Below are 18,463 nucleotides of genomic sequence, written 5' to 3'. Positions count from 1 at the left end.
AACACTTTGAAACTCTGCTGCCAAATATATTAATTGATCTGTTCAATCATTCAGCCTTTAATTAATTCATTTTTGCATTCTTCAGTCTATCTGCTCATCTATCCATTTCTCCATTCATTTATCACACAGTGTGGACACCGGTAGACTTAATGAGCTCATAAACCTGCAGCTGGCCAGTAGTACACATTTCACTCTCTTCTGCCATTCTCCTTTCACTTTCTAACCTTCAGGAAGAACCCTAGTACTGAGAGAACACTTTCTTTTCTGCTTAAATGAGCCCAGGGATGCCTGTGGAGCTCAGTGAGGACTGTTAGACTATTCAGATGATAGTCGACTACATCTGACATGTACATCATGGCAATGTTTAGTTACTGATTAAAGTTATTTATTCCATCTGGAATGCAGATGTCATTGAGTCAGTATGACCCAAAATAGTTTTATAATATTCCAGCTCAAACTCTGTATCATTTTCTACTTCAATTAAAAAAAAAAAATCATCAAAATGGTGTCTAATAACTCACTTTTCCTTAAGCACTTTCACCCTCAGATCTCTGCATGTACTGTTCCTTTTCCCGGTGGTCCTTCCTACCACTGGTCCCATTTTCTTACTTTCTCCATAAGCAAGCTTTCTACTCATCTCTCAAATTTTAGAAAAATTAAGAGCAAACAAAACAGTTTTCAGAATTAGTTTAAGAAAGGGAACCACAACAAAGCCTCACCTGTATCTTGTGCAAGTAGCGTTCTGACCTGACGGAGCTACTGGTTTAAAGGTGATGCGCGGGGAAACCTGGGCTGAGAGCAGAAATCCCAAAGCAAGAATAATGAGAGCTACCGTGGTACCTGAAAAAAAAAAAAGTTTTCATTAGAGAATAGTTGACAATGTTCTTCCAAAGCAGACTGAGTTGGCAAGACAGCTCCGAAAATAGCTCGATCTCTCTTCACTGTATTACAAAAATGGACATCTGTAATACTCTCAACAATAAGGATGGATAAATAAATAAACAAAATAAAACGTTCCTAAGAACAAATGATCAGAAAAACTCATTAGCACATTCATTGTGAGACATGATACATTTGCTAGCCAAGTAGTAGACTGGTAATGATTTCCTAAAAGAAAAAACACCAAAACTGTTAACAAACAAACAAACACCTTGCATTGCTGAGAATCTCAAAATCAATTTTGGTAACCATTATTGAGTGCCTAACCTGTCAGGAACTATGAGACGCAACAGACTCTCACAGTGTTCCTTTCATTGCCAAGAACATTGTTCTAATGGCATTTGATCATGTAAGGCCCAAATCAGTAGACTAAAAAGTAACAAATTGAATATTTTAAAAGCAGTTGAAACAGCATTTTTTATTAGGAGTAGCATTTTTTGAAGACTTTAAAATGCCAGAAATGACATAACACATGTATCCATTTCCCTTTCCTACTGGTACTTGGAAGTGGAATATTTGTTTTTGATTTTAAAGTCTAGAAACGGTGATTAAGTAATGGTAATTATATTAAGCATATCACTTAAAAGGCTCATTTTTGGTGTCCCTGAGAGACATTTGACAGTAAACAAGAAAGCTTTCAAAGTTCTGACTACTGTCCCAGCCACTGTGAGAATAAACAAAAAGGGCCATGCTCTACTATTGTTTTGCTTGATAGCTATTAAAAGTAAAATGTGTTTTAACACAGTTACCTCAAACAAATTATTAAGAAATTGCTGTTTGATCAAAAGAATACTCTCTAGATATGATGTTGATTTAGATGTAGAGAATTCAATTTAGAATAAGACTGATACATGTCAGGTCACTTTTAAGGGCAGAAGGTCAGCCAGAGAATATGAAAAAGTCTTATGAATGTCTGATAGAGGGAAGGAATGACCAAGTTTTTAATGATCTACATAATGAAATAGGCTTACTGGTATCAACTATTTAAGTTTAAAATAAAAATATTTATTGTCATAATATAGCTCATTGCACAGCAAGTTATAATCATCAATCTATTAACCCTCCTGATCCCTCTAAGTTATCATCACCTACCTAACGATGCTCCCACAGGAAGTGAAGTGTGTTAGATAAGTAGTATTCTCAAAAATATCTGATGCAATAAATTACTTTAACTACCTGGTGCAGGGCTTAGATTATTAGTAAATACTTAAAAAATATTTTCCCTTCCACTACTCTAATCCACCACACTTTGAGTGCATAAATACCACCTGGTGAGCCTGCTTAAAGTGCACATGTTCCTGGCCCCATCTCCAGAGATTCTAAGTTAGTAGATCTGGGGTAGGGCACAAGAATCTACATTTTAAAAGAAGTACCCGTGGTAATTCTGATGGGGGCAGCCTGTGAGTGATGCCTTCAGAAATACTCCACTACCAAAATATCTGGAGGAAATAACAGTGTTTCTGGCTTTTTTATTTATAAGCAATAAAGCTACATAGATATAAACCTTCTATTAAAAGAATCAAGAGGTGGTCATTAAGTTTGTAATATTTACAAGAAAGACCAGTGTTCTGAGCAAGCTTTGAAAATATTAAAAGTCAGAACACCACAAAATGTCCTACATTTAAAATTATTCATGGACTATATGTTTTATATTTCTTTGTATAAAGAGTTTCTTTATCCAGGTCTTGCCAAATATAGTTTATTTGCAGCCATTTTTAAAGAATGAATGCCTGTTCAAAAATTATTTTGATGTAAGTTGTCCCACTATTTTTAACCCAATGTAATAAAAAGTTATAATAAAAACACAAAATAAGGAACAAAACTGAATCAAAAGTTTAAAAATTCTAGGCTAATTTAAGAAACTTAAAAGAGAACAGTGTTCTAATACTTAGCTCTATTAGAATATCAACTATATACCTACATACACATGAACAAAACAAAAGCATTGCAATAAAAATATGAGAAACCCAGAATCAACTGTCATCAGAAAGTGAACTAGACATCTATTTTGTGGGTCACGGTGGAGTAACAGGTGGAGTGATGCTAATACAGTTGGCCCTTTGTATCCACATGTTCTGCATCCATGGGTTCAACCAAACGAGGATTGAAAATATTTGAAAAACAGTTACATTGCTGCTGACGTGTACTATGTAGTTAGGCACCACTGAACATGTACAGACTTTTTTCTTGTCATTGTCCCCTGAACAATACAGTATAACAACTGTTTGCATAGTGTTGACAGTGTATTAGGTATTGTTAGTAACCGAGAGATGATTTAGTGTACGGGGGGATGTGCGTAGATCGTACGCAAATGCTACACCCTTAATAAGGGACTTAGCTCTGTGGGTTTCAGTATCTGCTGGGGTCCTGGAATCAATCCCTTGCAGATACCAAGGGACGACTGCACACTAATGGCTGCTTAGCAATAAGTTTTCTTCTGAAGTAGTGTCAACTTCCATTGGTCATTATGTTCTAGTGGGACCTACTTAATCAGTTAAAAACCAGAATTGCACAAAGAGCACTATTTAAATCTATGTGTACAGGTAAAGAGGAGACCTGTGAGAAAAACCCAGGCCTTGTACCTTCTACAGCACTGTAATTTCTACATCATCACTCTCACTGGCCACATCACAAGGAAATCAGCTGCCTACTTCAAGGAAGAGCTCTCTCAAGCAGGGGGCATCACTGTGAGGCATGGTCGTGGATGGAGCTGGGGTGCTGGTGGTTTTGGCTGAAAGGAGAACATGGCAGGAAAGAAAAGTGCCTACAGGTTGCTCATAGGAAGCAGTCCCTGAAGTCTCGTGATCTTTCCCTCCCAAATAACTGTCTTAATGCTTCCTCTGAACAGCCAGGGGTAGGCTCTGGAAATCCTTGGGGTAGGGAACCTACTCTGAGCAGTGGAACATGAGAACAGCTAGAAGAGTTCAGGAAAGTCCTGCATTCTGGTGATGCAAATTGATTTCACATTACATAGTTAAAACAACAATGAATCACTCCTGGGCAGTAATAATAATGCTGTGAGAGCTAAACTGCTCTGGGCTCTTTACTCTCGGTGTCAGGTAGTGTTTAAAATGCTATCCATGTACAAATGTGTTCAGTCCTCATTACAATCCTATGAAGTAGGGACTACAGTTAATCCCTGTTTACAAATGAGGAAATGGAAATCTGCTCAAAGTCACCCCGTTCAAACCCAAACAGTCTGGCTCTATGGCACTTCAAATTCTGCAGAACTGATGAGAAAGTGTCTCACTGGAACACAACAGGTGAGGGAACAGAGGCTGCTGCAAAAAAGTGTTTCCTACGGATCTCAAAATCAGCAGTTTTCTCAGATTTCAAAAGCCAAATCCCAAATTTAAGAAAACCTGAAATTCTATTTAAAAAACAGACCTCTAAAGGTAGTAATATATTGAGGCCTGTCGAAAAAAGAAGGGTATCCACTTAAAAACTTTTAAAGTGGCTGTTATTTCCTTAGAGTTGACCTGAGCCTCGGGGGTTAGCAAATCCAATTTCCAACCAACTGTACAAATGTATTTTTAGCACATCACTACCTGATGGCCCTGTCCTTTTTTTGAGAGTTTACCGTCCTAAGGAGGCAGCCAGGTTCATTGTTGGATAGCTCTGATTATTGGGAGTAGTTTTCTTATATTAAGTAAAAATCTATGTCCTCATTACACCTACCATCTGCTAGAGCAAGATATCTACTAGATCTCCCTTTAGGCTTTTTTCCTACACTGAACGCTTCTGCTTTCTTCAACAGGTTTATAAATGTATGGCGTTTAAAGCCTCACTTGTCCCTCACCTTCCCTCCCTTCCCCTCCCTTCCCTGGGTACCATGGCTGTTGTGATGCCTTTGTCTCTTAGTCTGTCTTCCCCTCAGTGCTGATTCTACAGCTCAACCTACATTGTTGGATCAGGGGCTTCCCTGCCTAGGGGAGAACAGAGGCTGGGTGCACTCCACTCCTGCACTGAGGGGTAGGGCAGAGGATGTTCTTAATAACTGAGTGTGAAACTCAGGCTGTATTTCTCATCAAATCTGGAACAAGTGCCTGAAGCAGTTCTACTAGATTAACGCTTTAGGTATACTGGGTTAAAATAGAATTTAGTTAATGCTGGCCCGGAAACTTTACATTTTAACGGGAAAATGTATTCTTACCCTAAATAAACTTATAAAGCAGCCATTAGATGACAGCTAATTGATAAGTAGGAATCCACTTGTACATACGAGAAAGATTAGACGATGACATTGTGCAACCATGTGAAGACAATGGCAAGGATGGGTCTCACCGGCTACGTGAAACAGCCCTTGACTTACAGAGAAATAATAAATGAAATGGGCAGAATTTAAAGACAACAGATACTTGAAGGTGAGAAAGGTTTTGTCCTATTTAGCTATCAAAGAAAACAAATTTAACGAACCAGAATTTATTGTAGAATTTTGCCTGGTTCAAACACAGAAAGAGTCTGTCCCTGCTTTGTGAAGAAATTATATGGTTCCGGCATCCCACTGCTGAAAGAGCTTGGAAGTAGAATGTTCAAATTTACTTCCATATTATTCCAAACTTAAAAAAAATAAAACGTATGCTAAAAAGTGAGTTTATGAATACCAACTGAGGAAGAAAAAGCAATTATTCTGGTCACTTTTGTACCTTTGAGCAGAACTCAAAATAACAGCAAGATGGTACCCTCAGCAGAGATAAACTGTTCTTACAATTCCGGTCATTTCTCACATTCTAGTTTCTAGTTACATATCATAAAATTCACTAAGTTCTCTTTACAAAACTTTTTGTCTAGAGGAACTGTATTGTTTGGCTGAATACATTCTCGGAAATGGTACTTGGTATTGTATTTTGGAGAGTTAACTTGTCATCATAAAAGTTTATAATTGAATCCTCAGGCAGGCACCTACCTGCTAAACTGCCGAAGGTGAGCTTTCTGCGGCCCACTTTCTCAACAAGCCAGACGCCCACGAGCGTGAAAATGAAATTTGTGAAGGCTGTCACCGAAGCCAGCCATATAGCGACTCTGTCATCTTCAACGCCAGACATCTGCAGGATGGTTGCACTGTAGTACCTGCGAGGCAAGAATAAAACAGTTGCTGCTGATAGTTCTTCAACGAAACAGTTATTCATTGTAGAAAAATACTCGGCTGACCTCAAACCATGACTAGCTACAGTAATAACATGAAGTCAATATGCAAACTGTTTATAGGATCATGACAGACAGACTGTGTTCAGATAAGCTCATTTTGAACTTTGTATAATGAGAAATGACACTCAAGCAGGTGGAGAGAGGGCCCAAGGATTCAAAAGTGAACTGCAGCCCACATTAGGGGCTGGGCAGCTGGCAGTTTCCCTAAAACTAGTGAGGATAAGTTCCAAGTCCATGGAAGGAATGAGGAGTCATCATACACTGTGCATGTATGTACTTAAAAGGATAGAGATTTGCTGCATATAAAAACTTCATACTTGCCATGCTATTCTATTAAATTAGAGAGTATTCTCAATGTTTTAAGGATAAAAACAGATATACTGCACAAAACAATTCTTCCAAATACAGCCATAAACAAAAGAGAAATCATTTCAATGTTTTCATTTTCAATACAATAAAATAAAAAATTGCAAGTGTTAAAGGATAGAAAGAAGAGTGGTATCAAACAAAATAAGTTGGTGAGTGTCAGAATGTTATAAAATATAAAATGTTCCCTAGTTATTTAAGAATTTTTTTTTTATGATACCTAAGTTTTAGAGGCAGAGTATAACCCCAGACTGGCCTGGGAGTCAGAAACCTGAGTTCTAATCGCATCTCCCTGGTGTGGGCCAGGTTAGGTTAACCTACTCATTCATTCCCTTAATATTTATCTATTGAGTATCTACTTATAAGCTGTGTGAGATACTACATCCTACAGATATGTTTCAAGACCCAGCTGTTGCCCTAAAGAAGCTCACAGTTTAGTATAAGAAAGTGAAATGGAAATGAATAATTTTAATATCGCAAGGTGTTAAACTCACAATACGGCATAAAGGACAGAGCAAACAATTTTATTTGATGTGAAAGCTTCCTTGATTTTCCAGGGAAGTAATGCTTGAGTTGCGTCTTGGAAGAATTCATGGGGGTCTGCCAGCAGGTAGGATGATCTGGCAGGACACTCACTGGTAGTGAAGGGAAACGCGTACAAAGGAGAAAAGTGTAAAATACTGCGCTAGGCTCGCAGAACGTGAGAACCCTGCCTTGGCCAAACAGGAGGGGAATTAAAGGGGACGAGCATGACCTGGGGCCGTGGCATACGCTTCTGCTGTCGAGGCCTTGTCTGCCATGCCACATGGTTGGGCTTTTGTCTGTAGTCCCCGGAAATCATAAAATGGACTTGAAAGAGAAACAGCACAATTAAATCTGCTCTATCGAAAGATCACTCTGATGACAGCCACATGGGCAGACTGGAAGCCGACTGAAGCAGAGATATGCTGTTTTGAAGCACTTTATCCAGGTCATTGCACTGGCAGATTTTCCGTATTGATGGGAAACAATGAGAGCAGGGGCTGAAATCCAATAGCCTCGCGTCTCCCTGTCAGCAAGAGCTGCGACCTCCACCCACACAAAATCTTTTCCGGAGAGAGTGCCTTGAGATTCATCTTCATCTTCTTTTCCTGAACATTGGTAAATGTGGTAGTTTTTTATTGCTGCCATGACAAATTACCACAAGTGTCGTGGCTTAAATCAACACAAATTTATTATCTAACTGATTTCTAACAGTCAGAAATCTGACACGGGTTTCTCTGGATGTCAAAAATTGACGGTGTCGGCAGGGTGCTCCTTTCTGGAGGCTCGGGGATATGCGGGTCCTTGCCTTTTCCAGGTTTGGGAAGTCTCCTGCATATCCTGGCTTGCGGCACCCCGACCGGGGCTGGCGATGGAACCTGCAATCAAGGTACGTGCCCTTGGCTGGGCATCGAACCCGAGACCCTTCAGTCCGTGGGCGGGCGCTCTAACCACTGAGCCAAACAGGCCAGGGCCTCTTCCTCAATCTTCAAAGCCAGCGAAGATGGGTCAAGAGTTCCTCTCATGTCGCTTCACCCTGCCATCTCTTCTGCCTCCTCTTCTGCATTTAAGGACCTTTGTGATCACTGGGGCTAACCCAGATCACTAGCATGACCTCCTTATTTTAAGGTAAATTGGTGAGCACACTTAATCCAATCTGCAGCCTTAATTTCCCTTTGCCATGTAATGTAACATATTCACAGGTTGTGGAGATTACGACATGCATGTTTTGGGGTGGGGGAATTATTCTGCCTCTCACATAAAGCTGCTAATAAACAAAAGGCCAAGAATTAGAAGCTGAGGAGTGGAGGCAAGGACAATCACTTGAACGGTAGTCAGTCCCAGAAAAATTCAGGCAATAATTATATTCTCTTTCACATGGGCGGGGAATGACATATCTAGGTCAGAATCTTTTTTTTTTTAAATTTTATTTTTGTTTAAAATATTACAGACGTCCCTTTTCCTCTCCCATGACCCATTCCACCCCGTCCCACCCCCCGTCCCCAGTCCCTCTCCCCACCATTGTCCGTGTCCTTGGGTTGTGCATATATGCATATCAATTCTTTGGTTACTCTCTCCCCTTGCCCCTACCCACCACCCTCCATCCCTCTGACATTCGTCAGTCTGATCTATGCTTCCATGTCATTGAATCTATTCTGTTCATCTGTTTAATAAGTTCTTTAGATTCCACGTATAAGTGAGATCATGTGATGTTTGTCTTTCGCTGCCTGGCTTATTTCACTCAGCATAATTTTCTCCAGGTCCATCCATACTGTCCCAAAGGGTACGAGATTCTTCTTCTTTACAAGGTCAGAATCATTGACAAACCTAGTTTTTAAACGTTAGGTCATGGATTAGTAAAAAGATACATTTGATTTACATTTTAACATGTGTGAATTCCAGTGTTTTCGTGAATGATGCTACTGGCCAACCATTTATGAAATCGGCGACCACCGTATTTATAATCTTCAACACCTTTATGTAGCAGTTTGAATTTTCAAGGGCCTGGGTACACATTCAAAAGTTACACAAAGCATAAGAGAGTCGTCTTCATGAAAGAACATAATGAACAACAGAAAGGGGCTTTCTTTCCTTTTTAGACTCAAAGTAGAGATGCTGTCTCTTTTCAAAATCATTTTACTGTACCTATCAGACAAAACTATTGTCTTCTTCAAAGATTTCCCTGGACAGCCTCTGGTTATCTCACACGTACTATCTCTTCCCCAGAGTGAAGCTGAAGGGCCTGGGGCCAGCGCGCTCTCATAGAAGGCCAGCTGCATGAGTCTCCAGATGTCTAAGAACAGAAAAGGCCGGACTGTATGGGCACTGCCGTCTCAGAAATTATGTGAGACCCAGCTTCCAGTCTTGAATTTTAAACCTGCATAAAACAAATTGGCTCTAGAAAACACATAGGCTTTAGTAATAGCAGTGTTCCTAACGGTGACTTTTAACTAGCAATAAAAGAATAAATGCGAGCCCTTGAAATGCCTGGCAAAATACATATTGTACATTCCAATGCATTTCCTACAAATTTCTGAAAGTTCCTTTTTTTCAGCTTCCTGAAGCCCGAGCCTGTCTCTTTCACTACTGCCAGGGTAACAGAGTTACTTTCACAGCAAGAATTAGGTACTCAATGATTGTGTGTTGAATTCCTTGAATTTATCTACCATCAACTTTCAAAAGGGAATTAAAAATATTTATAATAAAAAAATACATGATAAAATCACTAAAACGAAAATTAAAGACTGATGAGTGAGTAAGAGAGGAAGAAGGTGAAGATAATTATATGAAAACTTTTGCTGCAAAATCACTACAGGCTAGCTCTAAAACTGCTCGCGGCCAAGGCAAAATAGTAAATAATAAATTTATCTGGCCGACGAAACAAAACTTATCAGTTCATAATAAAGACAAACTTTTCCTGGAATGGAAGTATGAAGACTTTAATTTCATAAATAAGAGAGACATGGAATGTACTCTTCCTAACACTGACAGCCACTCTCAGACAAATTAACAGATGAAATATAGTCAATTATTTTAATTCATGTGGCATAAAGGTGGTATATGTTCTAGTAGTGCTGCAGACAGCTTCCAAATACTACACTCATCTATGAATCTTGCATCAATTATCTTTTGGGTCATATCCATTCTTGGGATAAAGACCAAATTAAATGAGGAAACTGGGAGTTCCAGAGCTTAGCTTATAAATCCTGAAAGATTCCCATTATCTAAGTTATGTTGTTTGGCTCTTTTTGTTCAAAGTACATTTATTTGTATCATACAACAAAGTACATTGACTATAGATTTTAAAAGTCATTCTAATAAAAGATGTTCTCTTAACTGAAAAAATTATATTTCCCTATCTGGATGGTATTTATACAGACAATAACATGAATAACTATGGAAACTACATCAATAGCTCTAAGAAAAAAATATTTTACCCAAAAACAAATGCCTTAAAAATGGTTAAAACATGATTAAAATTTTCATATCTATTTTATGTATTATGTACATTGAGAAATCCTCTTTGTTTATTAGATGCAAGCCATAAAGCCAAAAGTAAAAATTTAAAAAGTAGAAATTAGGATTTCATGTGTATCATACGTGTTTTGAGCTAACATACTAGTTAACTGTATTCTTAAATCAAGCTATGATCCCAAAATCATAGTAATCCTCAGAGAGCTAATTAATCACATTTAGTATAAGACAATTTTCCTAAGTCAATGATTTTATGAATCTTTTGGAAAGAGCAAAATTAAAATGTTAGGGATTTCTATAGACTCTGAGTGTTCCCAATGTGACCTTCCTCCATCTCAGAGACCAGTCCTCTTATTCCGGCTTCAAACCTCTGGACACATCAGGAGAAACCACGTCTCCCCCAGCTTAACAGGATCACTGACCTTCCTGCACGCATCACTAAGAACAATGATAGAAGCTCTCTGGTAAGACCTCCGACTCATCAATTTGCCAGATGAACTTACTAATTTTTTTTCTATAAAATATATACCCACAGGATGCTGGACATTTGGGACTTTATGCAGGCTCACATTTCCCATGTGTTAAATTGTATGTATATCAAATCAGGCGTGTTTATTCCCAAATCTGCATATGCCTCTCACTATAATTTTGTAATTTAATCAGATAACACACAGATCAATAAAATGTAAGAGGCTAAAAGACAGATGTATTAAAAACAAAACTGTACACTTTGAAAAGAGTAAATAAAGGTAAATGATTTTTTAAAATTATGTGAGCAACACAATAAAAAACAAAGGGATAAAATGTGAAAGTCTGGAAAGATTCTCCCCGTGGGTTTCTTCTCAAGCGTCTTTCAATTCTTGTTCCATTTGAAAGAAACTAAACCTGGAATTCATACACGGCAATACTGAGTGTGGTTTACGTAAGAAAAACAATCTGTAAGTTCAAGCAGTGGATATGATGAATTATTGTACAACTAAAATTAAAATGTTGAAGGTATATAATGCATTATTTCCTCATAACCGTCTTTTTTAGTTAACTAAGACAAGTGCCAACCCTACTCAGGCCAGCTAAGAGGGCTTTCCCCAGGGCTCATCATGCCTCATGTCCCTGCTTACTGCAGTGACAAGCAGGGGTCCGAGACTTTCGGGTCGCCCATTTCCACCTGGTCATTCATGTCCTCCCAGTCACCAGCTGGACCCAACCCTTCTCCTGCCCTGCCCCCCCACACTCTCCTGCTCTGCCCTCTGCACCAGTTCTGGTGGTGAGGGCGCCGCCTTCTTCCAGCTCGGATCTGAGTCCAGGCCGCTTCTCTCACACCCTGCACGCCCGGGGAGGGGGAGAGGGTGCCGACCAGGAGGAAACGAGCTACACAAGGCCACGCTCACCCTCCTTCTTCAGTCAGAGGGGACTTCAGTCCCTGCCTCACAATTTTCTTCCCCACTCCTGCCCCTGTGCCATGGTTCTTGGTGAGAGATGCAGGGACACAGACCATCCAGACCACACGCAGCCTCTTAACTGCTCTGCTTTCAAGACCCTTCCAGTCCCCTGGTCTCTGCCTACCCTGGCGGCTCACGGCTCGAACCCCTCCCCTCACACGGTGCTCTCACACACACTCTGCTTCTTTTCAATATCCGTCACCACCTGCTTCCTCCCCTTTCCCACAGCTCCCTTCCTGCCCCCAGTCGCCGAGGTGTCCCAAACCAGGGCGCCCGGCAGCGGTGTTAAGGAGCACCTGGGCGCTGCTGGCACAGAGCCGGCGGAGCCCCACCCCCGCGTCCGATTCCAGGACCAAGGGTTTGCATTTCCAACAGGGTTCCAGGTGCTGCCGCCAGTGCTCTGAAAACTTACTTCCCAAAACCACCGTAATTACTTTCCTTCGCCATTCTCAAATTCCTTTATTGCTCACTCATAGCCAGTTCTTCCGCTGCGCATTTACAGCTAGCTGAAAGGCTCTAGGCGGCTGAGAGGCTCTCCACAGACACTCACAAATTCACCTCTCCGATGCACACCCACAACTCTCCAAAGGATAATCTCATAGCCTCTCCCTTCTTCCCACCGTCCCAGTCCACCCAGCCGCAGGGGAAATTCTGCCTACTAGTCACTGAGACGGTGTGAGCCATCAGCGGGGTACTCCCTCATCTCACCACCACCAAATCTACCTACCTGCCCGATCAATTCCACATGAATTCATGGAAAATCGATCAGCACTCAAATATTTTCCTTCCCAATTCTTTCTTCAAACTGTTGGAATTTATTAACCTTTCCTTCTGCCTTTTCTCAGCAGTTTACCTGTACCTCTCTTACAAATACACACCGCTTTCCCTCTTAGGCTCAACTTGAATATATATCGTATTTCTTCTACTATACTATAAAGTCCCCCAAGAAAGTCTATGTGTGATTCACCTTTGCAACTGCCAAAGCAGGCTTTTGCCTATATTTTTAGATTCTTAGTAATTGCTTATTTAAATGAATGAATGGATGGAATGGCTTTTCATTGCTTTTACTTTTCGCCTTATTTAAATATTTATATTAAGAAATAGTTCAGATACCAAAAAATTTACCTTTTTAAAGGGTATAATTCAGTGATTTTTAGTGCATCTATGACTAAATTTTAACTGCTTAAACAACTATAATAGTTAATATTTTTTAAAAAGTATTCAAACAATTCAGGTTTAAAGAAATAAAAAAGACCCTGAAGCAGGGTGAGAGGGAAGGGTAGAGGGCTGTGTTTTGAATGGCTTAGTTTCAATATTGCTCACCACCATGCTTTCCTGATTCAGAGACACTCCTTTCTACCCCACTGGCCAGCTTTGACTTCCTAGGTTCCCTCGAGGCCAGTGAAAAGAGCAATAAAAAATGACTGTAGCCAGGCTGGTGTTGCTCAGTGATTGAGCGTTGACCTATGGACCTGGGGATCACGGTTCAAAGTCCGATCAGGGCACACACCCGGGTTGTGGGCTTGATCCCCAGTAGGGGGCGTGCAGGAGGCAGGTGATCAATGACTCATCATTGATGTTTCTATCTCTCTCTCTCTCCTCCCTTCCTCTCTCTGAAATCAATAAAAATTAAAAAAATGACTATATATGACTCGTGAACTTTTTACTCAAAAACAATGATACAAACTAGTCTTTGTTCCCATCATTTATTGTCCCTCTAGTTCCAAGTTGTGCCATCTAATGCCTCATTAAAGCAAACAAGAGGGAAAGAAAGTCTATTTAAAATTCCTCTCAGGAGGTTTAAGAGCCTGAGCGAGAAAAAAAAGGGCAGGTCTTGGCATTTACTTTATAAAAAACGCTGCTCTCGGCACTCTTCAAAAGGGAATACAGTATTTTATTTCAAGTTGCAATGGACTCAAAGGTTTGTTTGTAAGCAAAAGCTTGCGAGAATTTTCATTCTATATAAAAGCCACATTTTGAAGCACGGTCACACAAAACCGTGATTATGCAAAGATATGTAGTTTTATGCACATTATTTATAACTCTTGAGTCTCTGTGGAATCACAGACTGAAAAAACAGATCAAGAGCACGCAGAATAAAGTGAAAAAGGCAAAATGCAAAATTACGTAGAGGGAAGAACTTCAAGTATTAAAATTAACCACAGAAAAATACAACAAAAAAATATACCAGAATGTTAAGATATATTCTGTCTAGGTTGTGGAATTTAGGTGCCTTTTCTTCTTTATATGTTTCCAATTCTCTATAACAGGCATATGTTATTTAAAAAGTATTGTTTAAAGTACTAAATTTTGTAGATTAGAACATGTCATACATTGTATTCAGGCACCATAAACCTCCAATCTGCGAACTAAATTCAATATTATTTTAAGTAAAACAAGACAATAATCGTAAGGAATATGTTTGATTTCAGAGAAAGATACTTTTATTTTTTTCTTTGTCAAACTTAGTATTTTCTTAAATGAAATAATCCATGTCATTTAGCTCTTGGTGGCCAAAACACTACAAATAAGACACTGAAATACATTCCCAGCTTATCTGTTCAATTCAACAAATATCTAGACATGGTAATAGTTATAGATGTTCTAATGGAAAATAAGTACATAATGGCTGAATGTGAGAATTACATGCAATTAAAATACAGTTATTTGGGGCTTACAATGTGCCAGAAACAGCAGGAGATAAAAAGACAAGTAATATCTGGGACTTAGGGGAGGGCAGGGGCTCCCGTCGCACTGAGGGAGATGGCCACACACTTAAAAACTACACTCCAATGGGCCAGGTCAGTGAGAGCAGTAAGGGCAAAGTGCTATTGGAACATAAAGGCAGTGATTAACTCCACCTAACAGTTCAAATTATTAATTAGTGGTTTCAATTAGCCATATTACTACTTGCCATTTTCTGGGATTGCAAAAATACAAAGGGGCCAGGAGTTGAGGGTGCTGGTTGCCATGGGTTTAGTCTGGGAGAGCATTTAAAACCAGCTCAAGGATCATATACAGGGAGAACTGAAAAGAACTTGAGAGACTGGAAGTCATAATCAGGATGACAAATACCTATTTGGTTCACCGACTGAAAAAACTGTCCTGTCAGAGATGGGCGGTATAGTCAGGGAGGAAATTCTTGATTTTGATTTCATAGGAGATGGCAATGATCTGAATGGGACTATCTTCAAGATGTGCCTTTTTGATGCAGGGGATCCGTGATAAATGGAAAAGGAGCTCCATCCACTGGTGCTCGTGAGGCCAAAGAATCAGTGGGGAAGAGGGCGCACTGGAGAGACGGGGTGCTACGAAGGTCACCAGGACTGCTCCGTTCCCAGGCTGAGAACAACACTGACCGCAACGACATTCCCTAATATGTTCACTCTTCAGCTCTCCAAATGATGATTTCATCTCTCTCTCTCCTTTTAATCTCACTGGAAAATATTTTTTCCATTGCTTTTCAGAAAGAGTGGAAGGGGGGGAGGGGGAGAGAGAGAGAGAGAGACACATCGATTGGCTGCCTCTGGCACACACCCCAACAGGGACCAGGGATCGAGTCTGCAACAGAGGCACATGCCCTTGGCTGGAATCGAACCCGGGACACTTCAGTCCACAGGCTGATGCTCTAACCACTGAACCAAACCGGCTAGAGGACACGATTTCATTTCTCAATGAAAAGTGTGGGCTTGTAGAACAAGAGCAAGTGGGGGAAGTAGAATGCAATACTGGGAACAAGGCGTCAAGGTAATTTATTTTGGTTCGTCACCTAACATGTAAGTACAGGGATAATTCTTTTCTCCCTTCTTTCTCCTGCTATACCATGGATGAAGGAATTATATGGCATGACTTGCTATCAAATCCAATACCTATGAGTTTAGATGATTACAATTAACTTTCTACGAAAAGAAAGGTTAATATGAATGGATAGTACATTGCCACCAGAGGCCCCAGAGAGAAATTCACTCTGGTCTCAGTAAGGAGGGATTCGCATGCTTCCCTGGGGCAACTGATTTGTTCATACCTCAAGGATATTGTGAATCACAAAGTACCTCTCCCTTTCTGTATTGGCTGCTCAAACATTTGGAGTAACATGATTCTCAAAGGTTAGTGTGAATAAGAATCATCTGGGGACTGTAGCCAGTGCAAGGTTTCCGCCCGGCCATCCTTGCTCACCCCCGCACCCACCCCTGCCCAGGGTTCTGACTGGAGTACAGCACAGGGGGCTCCAAGGCCACCGTGAAAAACAGGCTTTGCGACCGAGTTCGTCACAGCAACGTTCTTGCATAGAAAGCATCTCATCTTTTCCAACTTTGTCCTATTACCTAAATCATGAATTTTAAAGTTTATTGTATCTAATTGTTTCTCTAATTAAGCCCTCAAACTTTTTCTGGAGTAAGGAAGGGTCAAAGTGAATAAAGACTTTTGAATGAACATGGACAGATTCTATTGTTCCTTTTCCAAATACCAGGGAAATAAAGCTGATCAATTTTTTAACAGCAGAGGAACTATTTGAGCCGTAACAGCCCTGGGCAAAAAGACTGACACATCGATGCATTATTCAGTAGCAGAAGGGCTGCTTGCTTGATGTGGGCTCGCTGACAGCGCCGTGCCCTTTACTGTTCAAACGGAAGCCCTCAGACTGCACCTGGCTCATTTCAGGGGCGCGCGTGGCACCGGGACATACTTGTTCAGTTACTAGCAGAACTGCAGGACTTTTCACAAATGACAGAAAAAGTTCTGCCTATATGTGCACATGAAGTGTGACCTGAAGAGAAAAGCAATTATCAATGAGACACTGTACATTTATTAAGGGAATACTGCATGGAAAACATTTTAATCCTCGGATACTACAGAGAAGCACCAAAATCATCCAGCTACTTCTGAAAATCCAGAAAAGTTAGGAAAATACTTTTGAGTTAAATATTTTTGTTTGAACTGACGGTATTGTCTTAATTTTCCATTTTACTTTACGAATGTACAATTCCTGGTTCCTTACAACGAAAATCTAAAGCTGCTTTTGTAAGAAAACACAGATGAAGGCAACAGCAAGAATGATGCCTAACATTTACTGAGTATTTTCAGAATCCTAGAAACTCAATTTTAGAGTTGGAACTGATGGCAGAGCTCATGCCCTGATAAGAGGAAAGGAGAAATAACATCTAATGATCACTTGCTATATGCCGAGCAGTGTCCAGATGCGGTTTACTTGTATTATATCAATCATCGCAAACACCTTATGAAATGCAAACTCGGTAAGAGTTCACGCTAAGCCTTCTTAGGGTAGAGTTAACTCAACATTAAGGTTTTACATCCCATCCTCACACACACTCAGGATCCCACGGAGAGTGTTATGGAAATTCTTACTGCTCATTTGCCCTACACGTGGGGCAAAACCTAAATCCTTTCGCACATTTACCTCTTCACATTCTTTCTGCATAAAAAGTATTTTCATTTTTCTATAGCTACATCTTTTGTCTAGGTTAGTACTTTCGCTGCTGAGTAAGTTGTCATTAATAGTGAAATTCATAAGATATAAAAACTATAAAAGCATTTAGAGACCTGCAGGGATGGGCAGAGGAGTGGGCAGCCAGCCTGGTCCAAGGGGGACGTGTGCTGCCCCTCAAGGGGGAGCCAGCGCCCTAGCCTGTCCCAGAGGCTCACAGCCAGTCCCGTCCCTCTCTACTGAGAGCTCCAGAATCAATTAAAATAAAGAGCAGACTTAAAGGGCGATGCGTAAAAAGGGCATCTTTACAAATGCATGAGAAAAAGGGGAAGTGGGGTTCCTCAGTCCCTCTGGCTGTCATGGTGATGGCGGGGCGCGGACTTACTTGGTAACGAGGAAAGAAAAAAAAGAAATTAAAGCACCAGAGGGTAGACTTCTCTCTCCTTCCAGAGGCCTCTATTCTGGTCACCACAGCCAAGGACTGGGCTACTTATTCCAGTTCCATGAGAAAGTAACCATCATGCTGTTGTTACGGTGTAACTAAATCATTTTTTTAAAATTTCTAGTTGTTCTTTCTTCTCGGCAAGGAAGGGACAGAAGCGGCAGTATCGCTGCTACAGAGAGGAAAGGGCACGAGCCCGGCGCTAAGAAATATGTGCTTTCTTGTCACTGGATGAGGCCGTCTTCGGTTTCTCCTTCCCCTGATTAAATAAGGCAGAAGCCAGAGGACAGTGGCGCGAACAGATCGGTGACGAGCAGCCCTGCTCCTTCTAATCTCAGGAAACCCCCAAATCAGTTTGCTCCTGCCCTGTGCCTCACATCCCCACCCCACTCTCAGCCTGCGAAAGAAAGCTCGGGAACTCGATTAGCCTGCTCCGGCAGATACCAAATGATGACCTGATTGGGCAGACTTGGCAAAAGCCCCTGGAGGATCTATGCGCTTCTGAAGAAGTGGCAGTGCCATCTAGGCAGGCTCCCTCCAGTGCCCAGGCTCTCCTGCTTGTCTCATCCAGGGGAGGAAACACTTTTTAATCTAGTATTTAATCTAGGTTTTTTACTTAAAATATGCAACTCGGTAAAGTACTTACCATTAGTGCAATTGTAACAGCATGCAAAACTTAACCCTGTT

At 40.6% G+C, this 18,463-nt stretch overlaps 1 protein-coding gene across 1 annotated transcript in view; it reads right to left on the bottom strand.

Annotated features, from left to right (window-relative positions):
• Nucleotides 1-18,463, bottom strand: part of SLC2A13 (solute carrier family 2 member 13) — a 269,611-nt gene that overhangs the window by 76,632 nt on the left and 174,516 nt on the right. Inside the window, exons 5-6 of the mRNA XM_087814727.1 lie at nt 5,846-6,009; nt 720-840 (exon numbers count right to left, since the gene is read on the bottom strand). Of these exons, the coding sequence (XP_087670853.1) occupies nt 720-840; nt 5,846-6,009 (285 nt within the window). The remainder of the gene's footprint in view (nt 1-719; nt 841-5,845; nt 6,010-18,463) is intronic.

This window comes from Miniopterus natalensis, chromosome 2, assembly GCF_054644295.1.
Source record: "Miniopterus natalensis isolate mMinNat1 chromosome 2, mMinNat1.hap1, whole genome shotgun sequence".
Lineage (NCBI taxonomy): Eukaryota > Metazoa > Chordata > Mammalia > Chiroptera > Miniopteridae > Miniopterus > Miniopterus natalensis.
Note: the sequence above shows the minus strand (reverse complement) of the source record. Positions and strands in the feature narration are given on the sequence as shown.